The sequence below is a fragment of the Hemicordylus capensis genome, chromosome 15 (assembly GCF_027244095.1).
Source record: "Hemicordylus capensis ecotype Gifberg chromosome 15, rHemCap1.1.pri, whole genome shotgun sequence".
NCBI classification, from domain to species: Eukaryota; Metazoa; Chordata; class Lepidosauria; order Squamata; family Cordylidae; genus Hemicordylus; species Hemicordylus capensis.
Genome location: NC_069671.1, coordinates 11804879 through 11832813, shown reverse-complemented (window position 1 = coordinate 11832813; position 27935 = coordinate 11804879). Strand labels below are relative to the sequence as shown.

The window sequence follows — 27935 nt, the reverse complement described above, 5'->3', positions numbered from 1 at the left end:
CCGTCCAGGTTTTCCTCCCAACCCAGCTCTTCGTTGTCCCCATTCCTCCAACCGTCATTTTTTTATTGCTTCGCACCGTAAGAGTTTATCCTTCCGCGTTGGCTTAAGAAGAAGGCGGGACTCCTCCCACCTGACTCCGCGAAGGCTCTTTTCAGTACGCTATTGGCAGCCAACGATACAGTCCAGCGCACGCGCATGACGGAATATAGTTCCTAACAGTTTTCGGCGGAGTGATCTTTCCTGATACACTTATAAGAGGCCGCCCGAGTGGGAAGCGCGTAGATAGAACAAGCTGCCCCTCGTTGCCTTTACGATATTGGTTGTCTGGACCGGCTCGAGCCTTACGGTGAGTGTTTCAAACGTATTTAAAAAAAAAAAAAAACCAAAGAGGTTGTGTTGATAGTTATGTGAGGGCTGTATAGCGAAGGGTTTCGTTACGAGGGAAGGGGTGTTTTGTTTCGGTGTTTGTTTTTTAGGGAAGGCTCGTTGAAGAGGAGCGACGCGTTGAAACGTAAGAAGAAAAGATCCTTGGTCTCGCGGCGAGGTGGGTGGGAAACTGCCTTCGTGAGGGGAGCGGAGTTCTTGCTAGACGACCTTCTTGAGTCTAAAGGAGGCCTCAACCGGCGGGAAGAGCTTGACCGCGATCCAAGATGGCCGCGGCGAAAGTCGGAACCGGGGGGGGAGGGCCTTTACTGCTCCTGCACCGTCATTGTTTTGTGACGTCACGGGGGCGTGTCCCCCTGGGTGTAGCCAGCTATGCCAGCCCTCTAGCCCGGCCCTTGCTGTCTTGCTGCCCTCATGGGGAGGAGCTTGCTGGGGTAGGCCGCTTGTACGATGTAAGGGCCGTGTTCCAATTTATGTAACTTCCTGCTTGATGGATTGAAGTAGCAATTACTAGCATTAGCAATAGTATATGAGGGAGCTAGACTGCAGGTGGTGGGGATCTTAAGCACAAGGGTTCTTGGACTCCTCAAAAGTGTCTTGTTCTTCTTCCCTCTTTTTTTCCACTTCTAGAGAAAATGCAGATCTTTGTGAAGACCTTGACTGGCAAAACCATCACTTTAGAGGTGGAGCCAAGTGACACCATTGAGAATGTGAAGGCCAAGATTCAAGATAAAGAAGGCATCCCTCCTGACCAGCAGAGGCTGATCTTTGCTGGCAAGCAGCTGGAAGATGGCCGCACCCTCTCTGACTACAACATCCAGAAAGAGTCTACACTTCATCTTGTGCTCCGCTTGAGAGGAGGCATGCAGATCTTTGTGAAGACCCTGACTGGGAAAACCATCACCTTGGAGGTGGAGCCAAGTGACACCATTGAGAATGTAAAGGCCAAGATCCAGGATAAAGAAGGCATCCCTCCTGACCAGCAGAGGCTGATCTTTGCTGGCAAGCAGCTGGAAGATGGCCGCACACTCTCTGACTACAACATCCAGAAGGAGTCCACCCTGCACTTGGTCCTGCGTCTGAGAGGAGGCATGCAGATCTTTGTGAAGACCCTGACTGGGAAAACCATCACCCTGGAGGTGGAGCCAAGTGACACCATTGAGAATGTAAAGGCCAAGATCCAGGATAAAGAAGGCATCCCTCCTGACCAGCAGAGGCTGATCTTTGCTGGCAAGCAGCTGGAAGATGGCCGTACTCTCTCTGACTACAACATCCAGAAGGAGTCCACCCTGCACTTGGTCCTGCGTCTGAGAGGAGGCATGCAGATCTTTGTGAAGACCCTGACTGGGAAAACCATCACCCTGGAGGTGGAGCCAAGTGACACCATTGAGAATGTAAAGGCCAAGATCCAGGATAAAGAAGGCATCCCTCCTGACCAGCAGAGGCTGATCTTTGCTGGCAAGCAGCTGGAAGATGGCCGCACACTCTCTGACTATAACATCCAGAAGGAGTCCACCCTGCACTTGGTCCTGCGTCTGAGAGGAGGCATGCAGATTTTTGTGAAGACCTTGACTGGGAAAACCATCACCCTGGAGGTGGAGCCAAGTGACACCATTGAGAATGTAAAAGCCAAGATCCAGGATAAAGAAGGCATCCCTCCTGACCAGCAGAGGCTGATCTTTGCTGGCAAGCAGCTGGAAGATGGCCGTACTCTCTCTGACTACAACATCCAGAAGGAGTCCACCCTGCATTTGGTCCTGCGTCTGAGAGGAGGCATGCAGATCTTTGTGAAGACCCTGACTGGGAAAACCATCACCCTGGAGGTGGAGCCAAGTGACACCATTGAGAATGTAAAGGCCAAGATCCAGGATAAAGAAGGCATCCCTCCTGACCAGCAGAGGCTGATCTTTGCTGGCAAGCAGCTGGAAGATGGCCGCACACTCTCTGACTACAACATCCAGAAGGAGTCCACCCTGCACTTGGTCCTGCGTCTGAGAGGAGGCATGCAGATCTTTGTGAAGACCCTGACTGGGAAAACCATCACCCTGGAGGTGGAGCCAAGTGACACCATTGAGAATGTAAAGGCCAAGATCCAGGATAAAGAAGGCATCCCTCCTGACCAGCAGAGGCTGATCTTTGCTGGCAAGCAGCTGGAAGATGGCCGCACTCTCTCTGACTACAACATCCAGAAGGAATCAACCCTTCACTTGGTCCTGCGTCTGAGAGGTGGTATTTAAACTTGCATATTGCAGGCTTATATCCAGCCACTCAAGTAAAACTTCACTGCACTTTGTTTCAATAAAGCTGTTGCATTCCCAAATGTCATTGTCTTCAGTCTTTTTAGTTTGTGGTGGAACATAGTAAATTGTTACTGCTAACATGGCCAATGGCACGTCATACTGAAAACTGCAGCGTTGGGAATAATTATATTGTGCAATGTATAGCAAGTATTAGAAGGAAAGGGCTTAGCTATGTTCAGAAGGTATTACAGACTAGCTTTGAACACAACTTAAAAGTCCAGTTTATTGCCAGCATTACCAGAAGCTAAAATAATACATGGTGATTTAAGTCTGAAGTCTGTTATTGAATGGAATGTGTTGCAAATTTGAGCCTATAAATGATCTCATCTAAGTTATGTGGAGTGCTTAAGCTAAAACGTTCTAAAACTCTGAAATGTTAACCTTTTATGCACTTGTCTCCCAACATAAAACATTCAAAATCATAGTTCACTGTGTTAATCTACAGCTGAATTTGTGATTCGACAGTGATTCTAGGAGCAGTTTTCAGCTTCTAGTAGTGTTAAATGCTGCTGAAGCAGGGGAAAGCAGGTATATTCTGACAAAATTGTGAATTGTAGACTGGCTTCTCATGGGCTGGATGCTACAAATAGGGGCAAAGGAGGACAATTGTATTTACATCTAGTTATCAAGGCAACCAGTAAAGCAGATGTTTATCTGTGGTACAACAACTAACATGGCGGTATGAGGCCTTGGCATCATTTTCCTTGTCAAATGGGTGACCCTGTAAGACTAGCAGGAAAAGCTTGTGATGACTTAAATGACAAATTATAGTATGCATCAGATGCATGATCTTCAATTGATGTATGTACAAGATGCATTATGAGAAGCCATGAAATGTCAAGTATAGTCCATGATATTTTGGCATAAATCAGATAAACATCCACAACTCTATTAATTGCAGTTGTAAATGTCACTTGCTTTGTCAGAATGCATCTTTGACATTTTATGGTTATTTGGCCTTGCAGTTTACACAGGTACAGAAACCAAAAATGCCTATGCCAGAAAGCTAATTCAACTCCCATGTAGCCCACACAAATGTGCAACAATAAATTGGTGAGACTCAATGTTCTCTCATTTTTTCCATCTGTGTGTGGAATGAGTTTTGTCCTGGGAGGCAGCCTCAAGGCAGTGTGTGTGCTGGAACCGGGTCTTCTCGGAGTTGGGTTGCTTGGGGATGCAGCCCAAAGTGGGCGGTTAACTCCATCTAAGGCTAAATAATAATCTTTGCAGCAGATTCACAGCTGTTTAATTTGGGTGATTAGGTGGGCCCTTCACATAGGGTTGGCTCTTCTCCGCAGTCCTTGCAGGTCTTTTTCCTGTGTGTGTTTCCACGGCTTGCTTAGGGTTTTTTATCCAACCAATCACATTCCAGGAAGAGGTGTGAGATGCCTCTCTTTATTATTATTTTATTTTATTCTTTTTAATTTTTTATTTTATTTTAGTTTGGCTGGCATTCTGCAAGACTGACTAGTCAAAATAACAGAATGCTTAACCCGAACCTGCTGAATATGACCCAAATCTTTGCTGATTTTTATAAGGAGTTTGCCTTTGAAAGGTTTACTGATAACTGAACAGTAACCAAGGTCAGTTTTGTAACCTGATTTTGAACACGTGACAGTATTTGTGCTGCTGAAGTTTTGTTTATGGACTGAAAGTGGAAGGATGCTGGGTTTGGGGGCAGGCATGCAAGGCTTCACACCTCTTTTTTTACCCCATACATAATTTGGGCTGAGAATGCGCAGCAGTAATTCAAGAAAAAGCAGAGTTGTGTGGTCCCTGACAACCTGCTGCAACTTCAGGGTAAATCCAGCTGGTATGTGGACTCGTGCCCCCCATTCTGGAAGAGATGCGAACTTAAAGCCATGTGTGTAAAAGGCCCAGCAGTTCAGTCATGGAGAGGTTGTCTCCAAACAAGGGGTCCCTGCTTCCCCATCATGTCTGCTGGCTTCCACGAGGCTCTTCCTAATTCAAGGGGGGCCCTCTTGGATCAAGACAACACTGGTTGCTTGCCAGAGGGATCAGCCATGCTGAGTGGTGGGCACCCGAAGGGGGAAGGGCACAGTTTGGATAGTCTTGCTGTTCCAAGACCTGCTTAAATGGATACTGGGACAGGATTGATCCCCCAAGCCATGCTAATTCCCCACTCTAGGCCAAAAGCACAGCTAGAACATCTCGCCAGGACTCTGGGGCTGTCCTAGTAACCGTTCTGGTGGAGGACACTGTGGGCAGTATGCCCAAATCCTTGATTGGAGGCAGACCCCAAAATTGGCAACATGGGTTTTGCTGTTTTGGGGAAGATCTTTTTCTCTCAGCTATACTGAAACTAACACCTAAGATTTCCTATGTTGGATGCTCTCTAGCTGTTTCTTAACCAGAGGGGGATTAACCCTTTTGCCACCTGCCCCTCCAACAATGTGTGTGTGTCTGTCCCACCACTCCCAAGCCAAAGCCAATCCCAAAAGTCTCCTCTCCAGCAATAAAATTGTATCATAATTCAAATCCTCAGACAGACTTGGTGTGTGTCCACTGCCCAGTGTTTCGTCCTCCCCTTTCCATCTGTGAGTCGCAGTAGGTGCTCCCTGGCAGCATGCCACACACAACCCCCATCTTTTTCTGACAATGATGAGAGACTCAGCTAAATAAATGCCAGCCCCGCTGCCTGCTCTCTGGCCATGAGGCTGTGGCACCAGGACACAGCCTCAGCTCCCCGCCGGGCCTCCCTCGCACTGCAGCCCAGCATGCTCAAGCTTGACTCGAGCTGCTGAGGATGGTGTGTTACACCAAGACGTTTTATTTATGCATGGCAACCTTTAGTTTTCCTTTTTTGTGCAATAAAGACACTCTTTTGGTTAATTACTAATAGGGCCCCCCCCATTTTTCAATTGGACGTGTTATCGTCATATTGATTTCACATATTTTATTGAGTTTATTGAGGTGAAACGCTCCTAACCTGTCACCCTGTGCAAAGAACGCAATGGGGGAAATGTATGAAACAATTGCTATGTGCCATTGTCAAGCCCTCTTTCCAACCTGTCAAAAAAGTTGAGTTTTAAACTTTGCGCTCCTGCCCTTGATGGTTGCCTCCAGGAATTTCCTCTGACAAATGTGGCAACTCTAATTACACACCCTCTGTTGAGAGGTACAAGCTGATGGCATTCTGCATAGCCAATGAGAAACAATGAACCTGCTCTAACAAATAACTTAATCAGAGAGTATTTTACTCTTGTAAATTAGAGAAGAAGAGGACGGCCAGCAGCAAGGTGGGTGGATTCAGTTATGACAGCGATGAAGGCACCACTGAGAGACCTTCAAGGCCAAGTGGAAGACAGATCATCCTGGAGATAATCTATCTTTGTGGTTGCTAAGAGTTGACACCAACTTGACGGCACTTAATCAATCAAATTACTCTAGAAAATACTATTATCCAAGAGTAAAGAAGGATGTGCTTATGATAGGCTGGATAATCCTTGGGGTTGACAGAAGCAGACCATTGCAGTGGGGGTGAGACAGACATTAGTGTGCAAGGTAAAGCTGAGAGAAGGCACACAGCAGCTCCAGTTTGCAGGAGTTGGCTCTGCTGGGCAAGGCAGATCAGCATTCAGAATGGCAGCTGGCGAGGTCTTCTTTGGGAAGCAAGGCCTCTTTACAAATATTTGTTTTGGTTGGAAGATACTCGGCTGAAGCTTGAGCATTTGAGTCACCATTTGGTTACGGCCTCAGAAAACCACCCATGAGATTTCTCGTCAGATAAATGGGACTTTGGTTTTGAGTTCACGTTTTAGTTTTTCACTACTGACCTTTGAGAAACAGAGTTGACTAGTGGGTTGTTTTTTTTTTTTTTAAAGGCTACCCTGGGAAAGGTTTCTGGAACTTCCCTTGTCTTTCCTTTTTCTAAAGCAAGTTAATATATTGCTTTCTAAGACTGTCCAGTATAAAAGCAACAAAGCACGAAGCCCTGGTTATAGCCTAGGGGAGTGGTGTGGAACCAACAGGTTTGGCATTCTTTTAAGGGAGGCTGGCAATATCTCTCTCAGGAGGTGGGCCCAAAGGCTTTGGGCTGCTTTCATTGGCTTTCCCTTCAAACATCATGACCCTGAAAGACAGAAGAATACAATTTAATCTGTAATGTATGTTCCTCTATTTCCCCCCATCTTCAAGAATCAGTATTTTTGGACAATAATCTCTTGAGCAAGTGGATTAAATGGTAACACTGAGGGTGGGCTTTTATGCAATCAAATATAATAATAACTTAATTATTTGATTTGTTTAGCACAGTAATCCGCAGATTTGCGTATCCGCGGTCAGGAAAAAGACACCCGACCTCGGCATACATGGGGGTGGGGACCACGTTGACCTCCTGTATCCACAGGTCAGAGTTGGCCGGAAATGACTATGGAGGTCATTTTCGGCTGCCATTTTGTTCATCAGAGTGACAAAATGGCTCCCTTCTTAACAAAAACCCAGCAATTTTCGGACATTCCGGGGGCACAGCGTGACTCTGGGGGAGCAGCAAAGCTCGGTAAGGGGCTCCTCCCCACCCCCCATCCCAAATAGGCTGGTTTTTGGCAATTTAGAAGCAATTTTGGCCGACCAGGAACCTAACCCAGTCAAATCCATTGATTTTAATGTCTCAGTGGTTTCCATATCCGTGGTACAACTGCGAAACGGAACCCCTGCAAATAGCAAGGTCCGCCTGTATACTGAATAACTATTACCAAGTATTCATATGGAGAATCACCGGCTGTAGTAGTCCAGCTCCCACTGCCTCAGCCGGTGAGTTGTCTGGACACAACCACTACTGCCTCCAGCTCCCTTGAAAGCATTCTGGTTCATGGATGTCAATCTGTGAAGACAATGCTGAGCTAGATGGACCAACTCGCTTCCTGTGTATATTTGGCAATGGTCTTAAGAAAGGGTAGGTGCTAAAGGGGAGACTCCTGTTACAAGATCTAGACCCTACAAGAGAGACCCCAGAAGATCTTGTAACAGGAGTCGATTCATGTTCTCTCTCACTCTCTCACCCACCCACCCACAGCTGTGGACCTTTAATTGGCTTCCTCAGAGCTCAGTGTTGATTGTTTGCAACTGTGGAGTCGGCATTCAGAACAGGAGCGGAAACTGAAATGGGAGCTCAAGGACAATGGGAGGTTTGTCTGTGCGTTCGTTTCAAAAAGGGACCTGTGTCTGCTAATAGCTATTCATGTTGTGGGTGGGACACTTGGCCTCCTTTCCTCAGCAGAGGGACACAGTTGCCAGCATGGGAAGAATGGGAAAATGTGAGAGGCCCAAAGGTCCCTCTTGTCCAGCATCCTGTTTCCGATAATAGCCAGCCAGTTGGAGCAGGAGCAAGAGTCGTTCCTCATGATTTGCCCTCCAGCAACTGGTAGTCCGAGGCAGTGGGAGTTCCATATATCTTCTCCTTCTCCGTGGATGTTCCTAATCCTGTTTTAAAGCTGTCTAGGCCAGTGGACATCGCTCCATCTGGTATGATGCTTAACGGGACCAGGCAACAAATTCCACACATTCATTAGTACTTCATGCTAACGTCCCCTGCTAACTGAGCAAAGAGGTGCCTTTTAAAAGTGGAAGTCCTCTTTATTTAGCAGTGGGAGAGCAGCTGGCCCTATCCAACCTCTGCACAGCATCCCTCCAGTGGCTGTTGCTGGTGTCTATCTTATATTTCTTTTTTAGATTGCGAGCCCTTTGGGGACAGGGAGCCTATTTACCTATATCTTCGTAAACTGCTTTGGGAACTTCTGTTGAAAAGCAGTATATAAATTGTGTCCGTATTCATACAATACATCCTAAGGGTTTCAGACAACCAGATTCATTCCCAAGGGGAGGATGGTCCCTAGGGTTGGCAGGCTAGGGATCCATAGGGCAGGGCTGGCCCTAAGGTTTTTGGTGCCCCTTCCCAGCTGAGATCTAACTTGAATAATGCAGTTTGCTCATTTACTGGGACGGGAGAGAGAGCCACCCAAGGCAAGGCCAGTCTGGCTTTGCTCTTTCTCCCGCCCACACCCTGCCACTCTCCCTCCAAAGAGTTGACCAAATGGTCACTCCCAGCAAGTCAGACATGTCAGTTTGATTGCTCAGCAATTCTACCAAGTTTTCTCATCACGTGTGGGCTGCACATGGAAGGTTTTTTGAACTTGGCAAAGAGAGGAGTTCCCTGAAATTTTGCCCACACCAGGGGAGGATTAAGAAGTGGGCGTGGTGGCAGCGATTGAGCTACTAAAGGAACCGTTTAAGTTTAAAGGAACAGCCTTTGTGGGGAAAAGCAGAGAGAGGATGATTCAGCATTTTTTCCTCCCTTGAGACAAAGGCTGGGCTAAATCCTCTAAATACCAGATCAAGAAATAAAGGAACATGTGAAAAGGTAGGGAAGCTGGTCTCAATACAGTTTTCATAAGTCATTAAGATGATAAAAATGAGGGATCAGAAGTACTGCATTGTGATGCAATACTTCTAAATGTAATATACCGAACTTGATCAATGTTATGGGCAAAGCAAGTTATACATAAATGCTCCTAAAGAACCAATGTGACTTTAGTCCCGTAAAGGGCACTAGAAGTATTGCATATATTTCTACCCCCCCCGCCAATCTACACAAACAAACAAACAAACACACAATCAATGGGGAGAAACTGGCTTTTTTCATGATTTCAAAATTTCCGGAAATGTTACATCTCTAACCTCAAATGTGGTTCCCTCTTTATTAGGCCTGTGTGAAGCTTTGGCTGAAGCCAAATATTTTGCAGAGCCCCCTTGTCACCAGTGGGATTCCTTTAAGAGAAACTGAGCCCTCTTAAGCCCCTGAACCATCTTGGAAAGCATGCCTGGAATGCTTTCCCTATAGAGCTCTGGGGAAAGCTCTGAGGAGGATGACACTTCTCAGCACTCCATGCATGCCTTCCTAGATGGCGCTGGGATCTGACAGGGCTCTGCTTCTCTTAAAGAGCCACTGTCCAGCTCTGAGAAAGCTGCACAACTGTGGAGTTTTTAGAGTGAAGTGCTAATTAAACTGTAGGAAGGGTGTGTGTGTGTGTTTGTTTGTTTGCCAAAGTGCCCCGTACTGCAAAAACAGTGAAGATCATGATACAGTCTGTTTATCGGAATGAGTACCACATCCCTCCACACAGGGATACTCACAACTTGAGGACTGCAGACCGTTTTCCAAGCATCACATTGACAAAATCCTGGTAAGAGATGGTGTCACCGACCCCTCCAGTCACTTCAGAAATCATTTTCTTCAACTCTAAATGGGTTTTCGGGGCACCCAGTTTCTCCATCATCCGTTTCACAGACATCAGATCTGGAAAGAGCCACACCGAGAGGTGAGTCTAGTGTAAGGGCTGCCAAGGAGAGATGGCAGTTCTCCTGTGGTATCTTCCCGAGAAGTACCTGTACTTCTGGTTTATTCTAGACATTGAATGACAATATTACCAAAAATAAAGAAGAATGGGACTCTTGCTCTATGGCTGGATCATGCAACCAGCCCCTATCATTTGGAATTAGAGGGCAGAACTTCTAGATTAGAGGCATTTTCACATGAGAGGCTTAATTTGGCTTTCCCTTGAATCAGTCTAATGCGAAGACAGGGCAATAATAGCAGAACATTCTATAAGAAGCCACTTACCAATTTCACCTTGGTTATTCAGGTCAAACTCCATGTACTTTTCTGGAAAAGACAAGCCATAGTTGGCTGTTAGGAGGATCCAGACTCCCACCTTGCACAGACTGGCAGGCAAGGCTGGGATACAATTCCCCATATCATGGTATCATTCATGGGCTACCCCACCATGCCCCATCCTGAAGCCATGAGGCTACAGCACCCCATGAGACAGGTGGCATAGCTCACAAGAGAGACGATCCAATGATGATAAGATGAGATGTAATTGCATCCAAGCTAGCCCAGATCCAGATATATGTTTGAAATGCCTGCTGATATTTCTGAACCAGAAACATGGCCAAATATGATTCCCAGAGGCTGGAGGATACCAGCCACCCCCACCTGCCAAGTCAAGAGTTCTTTCAGGAGAGAATAACTTGATCAGAGAAAAGCTTAAACACTCTTTTCCAGAACATTGCTTCCCCAAATCAAGCAGCCCCACAGGCTGCTTAATTAGTTTTTGTTTTTTTAAAAATCAAATTACATGAGATCCTAATCACAGGTCTACTGGGTTCCACCTAGAATGACCTTCAAAAGTTAAGTCCCACCGAGCTCAATGGGGACTATGCCCAACTGGAGCCTTTCTCTCCAATTCTAGACATATGCCACCAAGTATTGCTTTCTAGGTTCAATAACTGGAAAACTAATTTGAAAAATGTGGGGGAATTGACAGAGGGTTTTTTGGGTAGATTTTTGTTAATTTAAAAATGTAGCTTTAAAAAATAAAGAAGAATGTTAGTTTTACTGCACACTCTGGCATTTGGACGGATCCCTCAGTTGGGCATCAAATGAAACTGGCAGGCAAATTCTGCAGTCAGACCTCAAAGAACGCCTCCTGACCCCTGCCATGCAGTAAGAGCCTGCATATATCCCAAGAACCCCTTTGGACAGAAGCAAAGGAACAGCTCGCCTCAGGCCAAGCACCAGTTCCAATTAGTGACCATTCAAAGACTCCCCTTGGGGCATTAGTTGTGCTGTACTCTGGGAGGACTGGGAGGAGAACCCGTCTTGGATGGATCATGCAAGCATGACTTGTCCCCTTAGCTAAGCAGGGTCCACCCTGATCTGCATTTGAATGGGAGACTATATGTGTGAGCACTGTAAAATATTCTCCTCGGGATGGAGCCGCTCTGAGAAGAGCATCTAGGTTCCAAGTTCCCTCCCTGGCAGCATCTCCAAGATAGGGCTGAGAGAGACTCCTGCCTGCAACCTTGGAGAAGCCGCTGCCAGTCTGTGTAGACAATACTGAGCTAGATGGACCAATGGTCTGTCTCGGTATATGGCAGCTCCCTATGTCCTTTTTCTAGCCAGCTGCCATGTCGACAGGCTGGACTGCGGCTTTGCCTGACCAAACACAGCAGCTGCTTTCACATGCTTGGCTGAATTGACTGAAACCAATTGAAATGACTGAATTCAATGAAAGGCACCCTTTGCATAAGGATCCCTGTCCCCTAGCAGAGACTACACTTCTATCTAGACTGGGCCAGTGCCAATGCAACAGGTAAATGTGGCTTGCGAGGTGCGTGTGTGTTTGTTTTTTCTAGGAGGAAATTCCTCTTCCAGGGCCCCAATCCATAGATCCTTATGTCCAGCAACAGGCCTTTTGTGATAACCTGATTACGTCTTTAGGACCTTCATATTTATTACTTACAAACAAATACTACCTTGTAAAAAATGTTGTTTAAAATGTTGTTAAAAGCATAGTACAAACAAACAAACAAACAAACAAACAAACAAACAAACGTTTCGGTGTCAAACGCCAGCCTCAATGTTGTTCAAGGAACTGGCAAGGAATTGAGCTTGAGACCTTTGGCATGCAAAACTACTCCTGCTGGTAGTTCTGTGGATCAAATGCTGGGTTGGGGCCCCTGAAAACCAAGTAAGTGTTGAACCCCCACCTCCTCCAGGGGTCTAGGAAATTTGCGCACTACTTCTTCTATGCAAAGGTGGCTGGAGTGTGTTTAGCAGAGTGAATTTTTTGCATTTTTTCAATTCAAGTGTACAGGTGGGGTGGAGACTTTAACCTGTATTAAGCAATTGTGGGTCTGGAACTGGGGTGGAGCAGTTGGTTTGTAGATTAATTAATTTAGAGAAGTGTGACTGAGTATATGAAGAATTAAGAAACCCCAAGCCCCTGACATCATGCTGGGTTCTAGGGTTTTTTAAGGCATCTCTTCTCCATAATAATAATTCCTGGATTTTTCCACTACAGACTGTAAGATGAGCATGTTGCCAGTCCTTTCACCTCCGCTGCCAAATCCCTAAAAACAGAAAACTAGCATTCCAGGGAGATGGCTATGTAAAAACTGACACACTAGCTTTCTATATGCAGGGATTTTTAATATGTTGAAGAACTTAGTTGTGTAGTTTCCCTATCTGCAGTCTGAAGTGGTACAATTACAACTTTCCTTCTGATCTATTTGCAAAGCCAAGCTCTATACTTTATTTCCATCTATGTTCTGTGTATATTTTTCTCTGCTCTATGAGAATGTGATTTGCAAAGCACAGCAATGAACAAGGCAGGCCTTTAAAGAAAGAAATCCCACCCCCACCCCCTTCCAACCCAATTTCCAGCATTCAAGACTTTAGTCTAGGGGTCCAAACATCCTTTTCATCCCATGTTCAATGGGTGAAATCCTACCCTAGTACGAAGGCAGGCACAAACTGCTTTTAAACAAATGGCAGTTCTGCAGAGGGGCTCCTCTGTATCTCGTGCCCAGAGGGGGAGAAGGAGGGTAGAACAATGGACCGATTATTTGGAGACCCAAAGGAGGTATTTGGGTCTGGCTGAGTAGGACTTTGGGAATCATTGAGACAAACACACACGGCTGAGAACTGGTAGAAGAGAATAATCCATGGTTCCCCTTACAGGGAACCATGCCATTCTTTGACCCACCTGCATAATATTTTCAGAGAACCTGATTCAGAGGGGAAATAACCTTGCATTCCAGGATATTCTCTCTCTCTCTCTCTCTCTCTCACACACACACACACACACACACACACACCCAGGGACATGGGTGGGAGCAAGAAATGAGTCAGAGATACTGGTTTTAAGAAAAGCTACAACCAATCAGCTCCAATGCCCAAAGCCGATTCAAAAAGTAGAAAGTTCAAAGCTCAAAATGGAAGCAGCCAAGGTTGTGACCCACAATTGTGATTTTTATTTTATTGGGTGATTTGGGAGAGGCTATAGCTCAGTGGCAGAGCGCCTGCTTTGCACAAAGAAGGTCCCAGGTTCAAATCCGGAGAGGGCAGGAAAAGACTCTGAGCAGAGGAAGCCTGAAAGCCTGGTGAGACACTGCCAATGCTGACTAGACACGTGTCAATGGAAACTCTACCTGACTAAAGTAAAAGTGGTATTAACATGACAAGCGGGGCCGGTTGTGGCTTTTGGTATCTGCAGAGGAGATCCTGGGAGGCCATCTTGGACAGACCCTCCTTGATTCCACATACACATGCAGGGATTTTTTTCTGGACTAGTTCCCACAAGGACCCTACTTTGCCACCATATCCATTGCAGTGCAGTCAATATCGTGTTGCAGAAGTCATCCAGAGCTTCATTAGATATCTGGTCAAGAAGGGAACCAGAGGAAATGCATATAGTAGCGAAGGTGGCTATGGGTGTTGACAGAGCATCCACCACCTCTACCTCCTTTGCTGGAAAACATGAGATGAATCGGCATAGCTTTATGTTGGCTGGAGAAGCAAAGAGGTCTACCTGAGTATTTTTGCACAATTCCTACAATTCCTCAAGTAAGTTTATTATAGTTTTCTATTGCTCGGATAGTTCTGGGTGGTTTAGAATAAAACACAAAATTTTAACAATTCAAACAAGAATTACAGAATTAAACTCATTGAACACAATTTTAAAACCCTAGAAGTCTTCAGGACTTCACTTGAGGCACAAATGACCGGGCTCAAACTATCATTTCCCACAGAAATCCAAGGCTCAGTAACACTACTGGCCTTCAAGAGAGACCTTACTGATAACACCCAGCACCAAATCTCCCGATGACCTCATCCGGTTGGTTTTTAAAAATGTATTTATCATGCATATCCTGCTCTTCCTCCAGGAGCCCAGGATGGCATACAGGGTTATGTTTCTCCTCACAACAACCCTGTGAGGTAGGTTAGGCTGAGAGAGAAGTGACTGGCCTAGAGTCACCCTGTGAGTTTCATGGCTGAACAAGGATTTGAACCTGGGTCTCCCTTGCCCTCATCCAACACTCTAACCACTATACCACACTGTTAAATGTGGTTTAAAAACCCTGGAGGTACTCCATATAACCGCTCACGTTTCAAAGATCAACTGCCACCACAGACACCACCATCTTAAATCTGCCTGAGAGTGGGGCCACTGCAAAGCAACGCCCCCATCCCCAAATCCAGAAGGATATCATGGCCAGTCAGTACTGAAAGCCATGGAGAGATCCAGAAGAAACAACAGAGTCACACTCCTTGTATCACTTTCCTGGAAAAGGACATCTATCCGGCTGACCAAGGCCATCTCAACCCCATAGCCCACTCTACAGTCAGTTTGACCCATGGGCCTTGATAATCAGTTTCCTCCTGCCCAAGACCACTTGGAGCTCCACCATCTTGATTATTCAAACACAGAAGGTTGGAGACTGGCCTATAATAATAATAATAATTATTATTATTATTACATTTATATCCCGCTCTTCCTCCAAGGAGCCCAGAGCGGTGTACTACATACTTGAGTTTCTCTTCCACAACAACCCTGTGAAGTAGGTTAGGCTGAGAGAGAAGTGACTGGCCCAGAGTCACCCAGCTAGTTTCATGGCTGAATGGGGATTTGAACCTGGGTCTCCCCGGTCCTAGTCCAGCACTCTAACCACTACACACGATCCAGGACAGGTTTCTTAAGAAGGCTAAGCTAGATGGACCAAGGGTCTGACTCGGTATATAAGGGTCTAACCATTGTCTTCAAAGTGAGGCATTAATGGTGTCAGCTAATAAACTCCCTACAAGATGGAATCAACCATGTTGAGTAACCAGAGCACAGAACACAAGTGGTGGACCACACTGCTCCAAGCTATTTGCCCACATCCTCAGGACTGAAACTGATCTATTCTAATACTACAACAGAAATTGCTGGATACCCCCATAATTGACCATGGAGAAGTAGGAGAGTCCAGGTCAGCCTACAGTAGATACAAAATATTTTATCTGCAAAAAAATAAAATAAAAATAAAGTAAAATTACAGGTGTCACAGTGAGATGTAGCCTTGGAAAACAGATTTAAAATAGAGAAGGTCTGAGTTAGACCCAGGACAAATTGAAACAATGTGGGCGGGTACCTTTAAAAACTGCAAGCTTTTCTTCCAAATCCTCTTCGTCAGTAAACTTTGGATCACAGAGGAACTCCTAGGAAACCAAGAGGGAAACATTTTTTTTAACGATCCAAACCAAATGGATTAATACTAAACCTTTGCGTAGTTGTGTCTCAAAGCACCTCATGACAGTGACTGCGGGACTAGCTATACATGATAATGTACCTATCAGAATCAAGTATGCTGCTTTGCAAAAACCAGTGAAACCATAATCAGTTTATTATGGGCATGATCCAGGCCAAGGCAGGAACCTCTGCTTCATCTTCATCTAACTGCCCTGAGCCATTTTTGGAAGGGTGGTGTATCAATCAAATCAAAGCAAATCAAAGCAAATCGAATTACTCTTGGGACACAAACCGACATTGGTAATCTTGGTGTGGGTTCACATGATCACCCTTATGCTGATTGCCAGCTTTCAACCTAGATCTGAACTGGGTGAACCAGGCCACAATAAAAGGAGTGACACAGTGAAGCGAGCCTCACAATCACATGAGGCAGTGACCCTGTTTTGCAGGAAGGAAGCCCGAAAGCACTGACCTCCCGGCAACGCAGCTCCGGGGTCAGGTGAAGGGAAGCACCTCCCCGTGGCACCCCGCCCTCCCAGATCCCCAGCAACACACCCAGCAAATGCATGGTGCACTACTGGGAACCCCCCTCCCTGAGTGTGCCTGCCCGAGTGTGCAAGCAGCCACTGCTGACACACAGTCATTTAACCCATTTGGGGGCATGCTTGCACCCCAAACCTGGGTTAAGTGGCGGGTTCCAGAAGTGGGCTGGTCACCGAGCACACAAGCAGCACACAAGCACACAAGCAGCAGGAACCAGGTTTCTGCACACAAGAACCAGGTTTCTGCACACAAGCAGCAGGAACCAGGCTGGGCTCCCTTAGCCCAGTTCCTGCTGCTCGTGAGAATAGCTTGAACATAAGAACATAGGGAGCTGCTGTATACGGAGTCAGACCATTGGTCTATCTAGCTTAGTATCGTCGACACAGACTGGCAGCGGCTTCTCCAAGGTTGCAGTCAGGAATCTCTCTCAGCCCGATCTTGGAGATGCTGCCAGGGAGGGAACTTGGAACCTAGATGCTCTTCCCAGAGCAGCTCCATCCACTGAGGAGAATATCTTACAGTGCTCACATGTGGTCTCCCATTCAAATGCAGCCAGGGCAGACCCTGCTTAGCTGGGGGGACAAGCCATGCTTGCTGCCACAAGACCAGCTCTGCTCTTCAACGGCTTGCTGTCTCAAAGAGGCTCACAGTCTAAGCAGAGGCAAGGGAGACACCGGCCACTGGAAGGGATGAAGAGGGACAGTTGAGTCTCCGCTGCAAGAGCAGCCACTTTAAAAGGCGCCTTGTTGCCCAGCTCGCAGGAATCGCCAAACACAAATTATACTCAAACAAACAAGAGCCTAACCCAAGACCTAGTCATCAGGGTGGGGGAAGCAGGGATGAGCCAGGGGTGTGTGTCAATGCCTGCTCCTTCGCTGACCCTCGCTTGGCCACCTCCACCCTGCAGCCGCACCCCAGAGGATCCTTCTTTCCTGCATCGGCCCAGCCCTTCGGAGCCCAGCGGAATGCAATGGCTTCATTCCTCCTCCTACAGCACCACGACCACCACATTCCTCTCCGCAGGAGTCACCGGCATCTGTTCCTCATTTGGCACCAAGGTCCCTGCTCCTCCCATGTTCAGAACAAGGACACTCCAAGGGATGACCCCTGGTTATGAGGACGCTGCCTCTCCACACCCCGCATATGTTTTCAGACACAAACGGTGCAATCAAGCCAGCAGCAAGGGAAGAGCTGCTGGCTTTTTTTGGTGGAAATGCACACGGAGTGTCTCCGTTTGCCAGATCTGCTAGTATCTGGCCCTGATAAATTCCTGTCTCCATTTTGCCTTCTGGGAGGATTTTGAACTCCGTTGCATGTTTCTCTCGCCCGCCACAGAGCTGAGTAGTACATACACACTTGTAGGCCATGGAGTCCAATGGGCAGGGAATCCAGAGCACCCCCACAAGATGGCTGCCAGCAGTGTTCCCTCTAACAGGGATTCCCAGATGTTGTTGACTACAACACCCAGAATCCCCAAACAAAGGCCGTTGCAGCTGGGAACTGTATTGAGCATCCGGGACTCTCGGTTAGAGGGAACGCTGCTGCCCAGCCTCAGCTTAAGGAACTCCAGCCAGGGACAGCCCACCCCCAGGTAATGGCCTGTATGACTTTCACAACCGCACTAGGCTGAGGGACGTACGGGCACCCTCCCTGCCCCTTAAAGGAATCCCCCGCCTCCACATTCATCTGAATCTCCTCTTTACACATGCTCCAAAACCCAGATGTCATGGCAGGCTCCAAATGACATCTTAGCGCAACCCAGTTCTGATCGCAGGTGCTGGAAGGAGCTTGTGTGAATAGAGCAGAGTTCTTAGCTGGCCTTGGATGGAACGGTGAGCTTGATGAACCATGGGTTGGTCCAGCAAGGGAAGGCACAAGGGGTATCTGTCATCCAAGCCAGTGTGATGTTGTAGACAGAGTATAGAACAAGGGCCATGGAGGCCCAGGTTAGGAACATAGGAAGCTGACATATACTGAGTCAGACCATTGGTCCATCTAGCTCAGTATTGTCTTCACAGACTGGCAGCGGCTTCTCCAAGGTTGCAGGCAGGGATTTCTCTCAGCCCTATCTTGGAGAACTTGGAGCCTTCTGCTCTTCCCCTAAGGGGAATATCTTCCAGTGCTCACACTTCTAGTCTCCCATTCGTATGCAGCCAGGGCAAACCCTGCTTAGCTAAGGGGACAAGTCATGCTGGCTGCCACAAGACCAGCTCTCCTCCCCAAGGTTCAAATCCTCACTCCTCTATGAAACTCTCCAGTGAACTTGAGACCATTCCCTACTTCAGTCTCGCAAGGTGTTTGAGAGGCAGGTAGGTATACCTTCATGAGCGCCTTATGGAGCATAACAATAATGACTACAACAAAATAATAAAGCAGTGTGCCATTATATGCCTTTAAGGGCAGAATGACATGTTGGACATATGAAGGCTTTCCATACAAGGAGCTGGGCTTCTCCATGCAAAGTGTGTACATTACCATGGTGCTATGGAACCGTGGTCTCTCAGCGCACAGGCTTTTTGGTTGTGGCGGTGGGGAGAGGGGACATCAGCAGTGGGAATTGCTGGGTCAGATAAACCTCCCCCACTCAGCATTCTTCCCGCAAGCAAACCCCCTTTTACTCCAGTAGGGTTTAGTTCTGGTCTCAGAACCTGGCTCATGAAAATATGGCCTGGTTTTTCTCTGTCTCCCACATTATTTCTTTAAAATATTTCTGTACGACCCATAACTTGCATCTCTGGGCAGTTCACAATGAAAAATTGTTTTAAAAATCAAATCAATCAATTGAAATCATTTCAACATTAAAATAATTTAAAACCCAACATTAAACTATAAATCTAATTAAAAGCCTGGATAAATTCATGCGTTTTATTCCCATTTTATTCATTATTTTATTCATATCATTTTTATTTATTTATTTTTACATTTATATCCCGCTTTTCCTCTGATGAGCTCAGAGCGGTATACGTGGTTACAGTAGGTTTATCCTCACAACAAGCCCGTGAGGTAGGTGAAGCTGTGAGATACATGGCAGCAGATAAATCAGAAGTATTTTTAAAATATGTTCAGAGCTGCTACTTTAGTGCATATTCCATTTCACCAACTCTCCCTTGCACAGGTGTGTGAGAGTGCACACACATGCATTTTAAATGACAGACGTTTCAGAGATCGCTGTGTCCACTATTAAATAATACCAATATGGACTAAATAGTGACTAATACCACTAATTGACTAATACCACTAAATAATGCCACTGAGCGTATGGTGCTCAGGGATAGCTGTAGTCTAATCTTCCCACTACTAGGGGTGGCGAAATAGCTGCTGGCTGCTACAGAGCAGAACTGATCCCTTCTTAGACTAGAGAGGCCAGACAATGTCAGCAGCATACACTGTATGGCTGGCTCAGTGGTGGGAAGTGGCACCTTATTTCATTTCCTGCAACTAAAGGAGTCGGACGGATGGCTATAGTATTTCAGGCCTGCTCAACTTAGGCCCCCCCCCAGCTGTTTTTGAACTACAACTCCCATAATCCCCAGCCACAGTGGCCAATAGCCAGGGATTATTGGAATTGCAGGCCAACATCTGCAAGAGGACCAAAGTTGAGCAGCCCTGTTATATATTAATAAACCAGAACATCTTTTGCTGGGTGATGCTCTTTTGCTGGGTGATGTATGCAAAGTTTGTATGCAACTATGCCATAAGCATAAAAAGGATCACTCAAAGGGTGACCAATATAAATGTATTAAAAAAGAAAGGGTTCTGATGCTTCTCTGGTAAGCAAAATGTATTTTCAAAGACTGCTTCATGCAGAGGTATGCCTACAAAGTGTCTGATACACACATAGCCAAAGTAATTGTCCACTGTCTTGGAAAAGGGAAAAAGACCAGAACTGTCTGTGCCCCATGGAGACCTGAGAAAATGTCCCATGAGATCTGGAATGCCCCATACCATTCATACTGTTGGTAGCAGGGCAGCAGAAACATTTAGACCTTGTCTGTGAAGGGAGGTGGGTATTAAGAGATTGTTGCAGCCTGTTCCGGCATGCCTAAATGTTTCTGCTGCCCTGCTACCAACAGTATGAATGGTATGGGGCATACACCAGATCTCATGGGACATTTTTTCAGGTCTCCATGGGGCACAAACAGTTCCGGTCTTGGAGAGTGGGTTTGCTAAAATTGGGCTGGTTTCAGTACTAAAACGTTACTTCAATCCTGTTGCGTTTGGTTTGGTTTTGCACATTCGGTTCGATTTCTAAGAGGTTCTATGCTGTTCTGGTTCATTCTAGTATGGCTCGTGGTTCATGAAAGTATGATAGCAGGTGGGCAAGATATTGCTCCCAGGGTTCTCAAGCACATCAAGCCATTTGTTCTTGTGTGTTTTTAAAAATTCCAGTTGGATTGTTAAGAGGCCGTTCCAGCCCTTTCCGTTCTGATTTTGGCTGTAGTTGGGTTAAGAATGCTTCCAGTGTGTCCATTTCATTCCTAAACCATTGTCTACTGTCTCTGCATGTGTCTGTCATGCATCCCACTGTTTTTTGGATCCTGTTTGTTGCAGGGGGCATTCCAAGTCATTCTGGCCAAGAGGAGTTGAAGAAAAGTATAATGGTAGGAGAGTTTCTGTTCTGAAATATTATTCTCAAGTGGTTTGTAATGTATACATCCGACTGTTTGGGGGATCCAGTTTGACTTAAGGGCTGGTTCCAGCCCATTCCGCTTTGGCTTTGACACCGTCCTGCGGCAGCTGCCAATTGTGCAACTTAAGGGAGGGTATTTTGAAATCTGCCCATTACATCAACAAGGGCCCTGAGAATTCATGAGCAAAGAGTCACTGGAAGAACTTGTGATGCTCTTTCAGACCAGCACCTCCTGCACTTTCTACACTCCCTATCCCTGACAAGTTTGTCCTCATTTTTGGCATCGTGGGAGGGAGATGGCCTTAGATTTGTCATTCAAATCTACAAGCCTTCCCCTAGATTTAGAGGTTAAGTGTGTGTGTGTGTGTGTGTGTGTTGTGAATGGCTGTCATCTCTAACACATACACGCACAAATATTTAAGGCATACTGTGGAAGGAACCTTCCCTTTTCACATGTTTGTAAGGCTCTTTTGAACAAAAGATTGCAAGACAATGGTGTTTTCCTAGCTTGTATTTCAAGGAAGCAGCAGATCCTTGGTTTTTAACATTGTAGTGCCTCTTTCTCTCACAATCTGTGACAGGATATTCAACAGCACAGCTTTTCATAGCAGAGGTCGCGGAAGCATCACCTGGTGAACTGCGTTCTGTTGTGTGCAGCTATTAAATGCCCAGGAATGGGGCAACCCTAATCAGTTCATATTGACCCCTGATTTCTGTTAAGAGTAGCAATTATCTAGCAAGTTATTGTTCTGTAAACAGGAACGTTCTTACACTCAAGCCAGCTTGCCCGAATTGTACTGGGGAGATTCGAGTGTACATCCCTGCTTGGCCATTAAGGTCATTGGGGGAGTTTGTGCCAGTCACTATTTCTTAGCCTGCGCTACCTCACAAGAATAAATGTTGTGGGGAAGAAGGAGGAAGAAATGTCTATGTCACTCTGTGTTCCTTGGAGAAAGCACAGGACAGACAAGGAACACTTGTCTCCAGTTTATTCTTGTTTTGCACATCCCTAGTACTGATCTCGATCCCCACCCTAGACTTTCCAGCCACATGGTCTTGAACAAGCAGAGAAAACTAGCCTGGAAAGCAGACAGAAAAGGTTTGGCCGAATCCCAAAGACAGCATTTTCTAAGAGGAATCTGGCCCATTTTCTGAATAAGTTTGAAAGTGTCCAGCAAGCTTCATTACGATAAGGTAACATCAATTATCTTACTTCTATATAACGTATAGCAAAATCCTTGCTCCCCTAAACTAGGCGGTCTAGTCACCCCTCTTTCCTCTTCTTTCCGAGTCTCCCCAAGATTCTTGCTCAAGGTTGCCAACTTGGGTACAAGCCTCCTACACCTCTCCCTTTCACGGCCGTGCGATCCGAGCAGGCGGTCATGGCTGGCTCCTTGTTGCCAGGACGGACTTCACTGACCCACAAGTCAGGGTCGGCTTTTCGTTTGGCTATTCAGCAATCCTACTCTTTTTACTGTCAGCCTTGGGCTTGGGCTTAACCCCTTCATCCTCAGCTGCCCAACCAGAACGAAACCCAAGTAGACATCACGGCCTTTAAGCACCCTCAATACCCTTCTCTGTGTTTGCTCTTCCATAAAAGTGGCACTTGCCTCTCTCTTGCCCTCCCATTTCCCTTTGTTGCCCCCCATGCCTAGAATATCTACAGCCTAAAACACTCCCATGGCGGTGCCACCCCTCCCTCCCCAATTGCACCCCCACCTGTGGACTGTAAATTCCCTGGGGAGAGCTTCTTTTTCCGTTATATTTATCTGGGTCATGCCAGTGCCCTCTCGTCAGGACAGCCGGCCAGCACACTCACCTTGTTGATCTCGTCCAGCCTTCCTTCTTGCTTAGCTTTCAATAATCCAAAGGCTTTTCCTCCTGCAGAGAGCAGGGAAAACAGAGTAGCAAACAGGAAAGAGACTGTGCCCTGTGTGGCCGAGAAGCAGGTAAATGCCCTCCGAAGCACCCCATCATACCTTGGTAGGCATTGCTGAGCATCAGGGCCATGCCAGGCACCCTGGGGGTGCAGCCTGAGGATCTGCAGAAAGGAAAGGTCTCCCTTTGCCTGTGGCGGAGCTGCTTTTAATCCAAAGGGGATACTGAGGGACGGAGAAGCACTTCTGGGCTTCAGCTGCTACGAGCCCAGCCCAGTGAATGAAGCCATTCACAAACAGAGGCTCCTCCGTGAACTGCCTCACAGAACCCTCTGCTGGAAGAGGCTGAGGAATGCCTCAACCTGTTGCAAGCCTTTGCAGAGTTAACTCTTTCTAGGCTTACGCATCAAAGTGACAACGTGTGGGACCCCAACTGTGCCTGGGTGCAGCAGCTGTGCCTGTGAGTTTCACCCCAGGTCAAGCTTTTTAGAGCATGTGAACATCGGCACCGGTCTGAAGTCTGTAGAGCGAGCACCGATTGCAGCTTGGTTAGTGGTTGCCAATAATTAAAAATAAATAAATTACTGACTGATAGAACAACATTGGGTAGATTGCTTCTGCAGAAAAGCTGACTCGTTCCATCCATCTCTGTGCTGGTCAGTCTAACCCTAACACTTTTTACAAGACTTTGGTTTGATTTTTGTTCATCAAAAGAACAATGCCCAGCAAATATATTTGGGGTTGCCCATTTTAGTTGGACCAAGCCACCTAATGGCACAGCAGGAAATGACTTGCCTCGCAAGCATGAGGTTGCCGGTTCGAATCTGCACTGGTATGTTTCCTAATCTAGGGGAAACACCCATATTGAGCAGCAGCGATATAGGAAGATGCTGAAAGGCATCATCTCACACTGTGCAAGAGGAGGCAATGGTCAACCCCTCCTGTATTCTACCAAAGACAACCACAGGGTTCAACACCGACTCAACGGCATACTTTATCTTATTTGAGTTGGGTCATCTTTGTTGCAGAATGTCATCATTGCTTCCATTTACTAGTACTGAAAATTGTATCATATAGCTTCCTTCTGTTTACTATGCAAATTGCATAGTCTTTTTTAGGAACATAGGAGGCTACCCTATAGTCAGACCATCGGTCCATCTAGCTCAGTACCGTCTACACAGACTGGCTGCAGCTTCTCCAAGGTTGCAAGCAAGAGTCTCTTCCAGCCCCTGTCTTGGAGATGCAGCTAGATCTCAGAATGCAACTTTGTTGGCTTCTGCTCAACTGGGAGACAGGCCGGCAGCCTGAAACAAAATAGATTTTCTCGGCTGCAGGTCCATCAGGTCTGCCCTGCTCCCAGCCCTGAGACCAATGATAACAGGCCGAGGAGGAAGACATATCTTTGGTGAGGAGCCCTCACAGGAGCACCTTACCTTCTCCTGCACAACAGATCCCTTTGGCACCGCCCTTCCTGGGGTTTCCACCTGAACCAAGGATTTCCACCAGCACCATCTTCCCCAACAGAAACTGGCGCAGAACCCTCTGCCTCTGTAACAGCAGTAAAGTACAGTTGTGCCATCGAGTCGGTGTTGACTCCTGGCGCCCACAGAGCCCTCTGGTTGTCTTTGGTAGAATACAGGAGGGGCTGACCATTGCCACCACCCACACAGTATGAGATGATGCCTTTTAGCACCTTCCTATATGGCTGCTGCCTGATACAGATGTTTCCCATAGTCTGGGGAACATACCAGGGGGATTCAAACCAACAACCTCTTGCTCCCTAGGCAAGTTACTTCCCCGCTGAGCCATAAGCTGTTCTCACCCAAAGAGAAGGAGGAGAATCAGAGCTGTAATAATGGGTGACAATGTAAAGGTAAAGTGTGCCGGCAAGTCGATTTCGACTCCTGGCGCTCACAGAGTCCTGTGGTTTTCTTTAGACTGGGTGAATTCACATGCTGGCAATGACAAAGAGGCCACATTTCTAGATGTGCTAAATGGCCGTGCCTTTCCTGGGTCTCATCCAACACTAACAGTTTCGGATTCTGTAGCCAAATCCAGCACTCTAGTTAGTACAGTAGAAAGTCTCTACAGACACATTTATTCACCCAAGCTTTTTAACTAGACTTGTGGTTTTGAACTGTTTTAAGGTTTTAATTTGTTTTTATGCTGCTGTAAACCACCCAGAGATGAAGGTTTGGGGTGGCGCAGAGGGAAAATGCTTGACTAACAAGCAGAAGGTTGCCGGTTCAAATCCCTGCTGGTACTATATCAGGCAGCAGCGATATAGGAAGATGCTGAAAGGCATCATCTCATACTGCACAAGAGAGGGCAATGGTAAACCCCTTCTCCGCCCACCGGCACCTCGCTTCTCCGCTGCCAAATCTTGGGCACACATATTCCAAGAGAATTAAATATATAGATGCAATGCCACCTGCTGGTCATTTGTGGAAATTCATAATGGAAGACACATCTTTTGGGATTACTTTAAAAGTTTTCCCAAAAATGGCCGGCAAATGGTGCTATATGGATCAGTGTGAACTGCATATCTACAAGCATGAAACGGAGCCATGTAATCTGAACCAAGAGTCGGCTTCTGTTTTCAAATGGAAAGGAGCACTGGTCACTCACCGTGAAGGCTTCTTCTGGCTGCTGTGTTGAGGACATCTCACATGTTATCCTCCCTGTTTGCTCCGGAGGGCAGGACAAATCAGTTAGTCAGAGCCTTTAAAAGGCGGGAGAGGATGGCGCCTCACAGTCCTGTGTAATCAAGCCAAGCTTCTAGAAGGTAAGTAAAAGTGGGAAAAGGAACATGCAATATTGCAATATGAAAAAGGAAAAGCCAGCATGGTGTAGTGGTTAGAGTGCTGGACTAGGACCGGGGAGACCCGAGTTCACATCCCCATTCAGCCATGAGACTTGCTGGGTGACTCTGGGCCAGTCACTTCTCTCTCAGCCTAGCCTACTTCACAGGGTTGTTGTGAAAGAGAAACTCAAGTATGTAGTACACCGCTCCGGGCTCCTTGGAGGAAGAGCGGGATATAAATGTTAATAATAATAATAATAATAGTAATCATAAATAATTAATAATAAATAAAGGCCAAGAAGAAAGAAAATGCTAACCAGTAGCCGTGGACGCCCATATGGTGAGTCGAGATGTCCTGAAAACCAACAGCCAGAAGCAGCCTTCACAGTGAGTAACCAATGCTCCTTTCTCGGCTGCTGGTGAGGACATCTCACGTGGAACATGCCACAGTTAGAGACCCTGGAGTGTCCCCGGCTACTGGGGTGGAAGTCCATGCTGGAGGATGCGTCTGCCAAACACGGCCTGGGTTGAATTGAAGAGGTCCAGCTTGTAGTGCTTGGAAAACAGGGAAGGGGAGGTCCACATGGCTGCTCTGCATTAGTGGAGAAAGCCGCTGAGGTGGCTGCTGAACAGGCAGAGCGGGCAGTTATCTTCAGAGGTGCTGGAAGGTGTTGGACCTTGTAGGCCAGGGTGATGCAGGCCTTGATCCAACAGGCCAGGGTTGGTGAAGATACTGGCTGGCCCATGGTGGAAGGAAGGAGATAAAGAGATCCTTGGTAGACCTGAAGGATGTCATCCCGGCAAGGTACATCTTTAAGCAGCAACGGGCGTCAAGTTTATGCCACTGTTTCTCCTTGGCGGCGGCTGGCCAGGGGCAGAACAAGGGTAGGACCACATTGTGCCTGATCTCCAACCCTTCCTTCCTTCCAAAAGTGGCATCAGATGCCAAGCAGGCTGCACTCCATCTGTGCTGCAATGCCCACAGGAGATGGTAGTGCTGGATGGTGAGTCCCAGAAAGGCAGATGGAATGGCTCTGCTACCCCTGTTACCTTACTATGTGTTTCGGGCAAGTCTCCTTGCTTTTAAGCTTGCAAGCCCCAGAAGCCACACCTCTCATGAGCAGCTCTCAGGACAGGATGCAGGTGGAACGACTCCGCAGTCTGGGAGACTGGCAACTAGCCAGCAGGAACTTGGCCAGGCAGCCGACAAGCGGGTTGCACTCCGTCTGTTCTGGGATGCCCACAGGAGGCAGAGGGTCTGGATGGTGAGTCCCAGCAAGGCAGATGGAATGGCCCTGCTCACCCTGAAACCTTCTCTCTTGCTCCTGGCAAGTCTGCTTGCTTTTAAGCTTCCAAGCCCCGGAAGCCACCTGTCCTTCAAACTGTTCCCTCGCTAAACCCCTCAGAAGCCCTGGCTTCTTTCCCCCTTGAAACTCACCCCAAACTCCAGGAGAGAATCCAAGCTTCCTGCAATCCTGTCTCCCAATTTTCTCTCGGGTTTCACAGGAGGGACAGTTGCGGGGATGCCTGTGATATAATGAGAGGGGTGTTTGCTGCTCCCCCCCCCCACTCCTGAATGACTGCTCTTCAGCGCTGAAGCTCTTTAATGCCTTATGACCATCCTTCCCTTTATGGGAGAAAAAAGTGTGTGTGTGTGTGTGTATTATGAATATTGATATGCATTGTACAAAAAGATGACTAACAAGTAGAGGAAACCAAATTTTAGTTGAACATTTACACTTATGCCTTCATCAGCTACAGAGGGATTTTATTTTTTTAAGCTATGCTGGTCAAAGACTGAAATAAAGACTAGGCTATGCTTATTTTTTTTAAGGTTGTGTGAACATTTAAAGCCCACAAGTTGGCAGTTAAGAATTCTGTGTTAGCAGAATTCCAGGGCAGGTGACAATGAAGGAATAAGGGGCCAATGTTGCAGATGTATGTAAGGTGGTTGTATGTATTAGCCTCCAAATTTAATCAATGAAGTGTGAAGGTCATGAGTCTATATATCCAAAAATTTTCTCATTTCACATCATGTATGTAGCCCAACAGGAAATATTTCCATATTGTTGAGATGATAGTTGCCTGAGTTAAAATGTCTAGACACCAGTTATTCCAATTTCTTTCTTAAGATGGTGGATTTGCGATTCCTGAAATGTGTCCTCAGGTGTGGATGTTTTGCTGGCAGTCTGGACGTTTGCAATCTATAAGTGACATAGGTGGAAATACACACGAGTTCTTGCCCCTTCCGATGTAGACTCTTTTGGTAGCAGCACTGCTAGAGGTGATAGTATCCTTTAGAAA

The 27935-nt window shown here is 46.7% G+C and overlaps 2 protein-coding genes across 4 annotated transcripts; one reads left to right on the top strand and one right to left on the bottom strand.

Annotated features, from left to right (window-relative positions):
• Positions 1 to 189: 189 nt before the first annotated feature.
• On the top strand, positions 190 to 2704 carry UBC (ubiquitin C). The gene is made up of 2 exons (XM_053279470.1): positions 190 to 346; positions 1015 to 2704. The coding sequence occupies exon 2, from the start codon at positions 1020 to 1022 to the stop codon at positions 2619 to 2621; it is 1602 nt and encodes a 533-aa protein (XP_053135445.1). The 5' UTR covers positions 190 to 346; positions 1015 to 1019; the 3' UTR covers positions 2622 to 2704.
• On the bottom strand, positions 2385 to 25572 carry AIF1L (allograft inflammatory factor 1 like). 3 transcript variants are annotated; one of them, XM_053279473.1, is made up of 6 exons: positions 25457 to 25572; positions 22771 to 22832; positions 15681 to 15747; positions 10324 to 10365; positions 9837 to 9999; positions 2385 to 6777 (listed from the first exon to the last, which is right to left on the bottom strand). In XM_053279473.1, exons 4-6 carry the CDS (start codon positions 10355 to 10357, stop codon positions 6690 to 6692), a joined length of 285 nt encoding a protein of 94 aa, XP_053135448.1. In that variant the 5' UTR covers positions 10358 to 10365; positions 15681 to 15747; positions 22771 to 22832; positions 25457 to 25572; the 3' UTR covers positions 2385 to 6689. The 3 variants fall into 3 exon arrangements, with proteins under 3 accessions (XP_053135448.1, XP_053135446.1, XP_053135447.1); XM_053279471.1 differs by lacking the exon at positions 25457 to 25572 and adding an exon at positions 22931 to 23144; XM_053279472.1 differs by lacking the exons at positions 22771 to 22832; positions 25457 to 25572 and adding an exon at positions 22931 to 23144.
• Positions 25573 to 27935: the final 2363 nt, after the last annotated feature.

Bases quoted from the DNA above. Each gene is read 5' to 3' on its own strand.
- UBC (XM_053279470.1), top strand. From the start codon at position 1,020: ATGCAGATCTTTGTGAAGACCTTGACTGGCAAAACCATCACTTTAGAG.
- AIF1L (XM_053279471.1), bottom strand. From the start codon at position 22,961: ATGGCCCTGATGCTCAGCAATGCCTACCAAG. The intron at 15,748-22,770 runs GTGAGTGTGCTG...TTGGTTTCCTAG, and splicing joins GGCTGGACGAGATCAACAAG to GAGTTCCTCTGTGATCCAAA. The intron at 6,778-9,836 runs GTGAGTATCCCT...TCTGTCTTTCAG, and splicing joins CGGTCTGCAGTCCTCAAGTT to GGTCATGATGTTTGAAGGGA.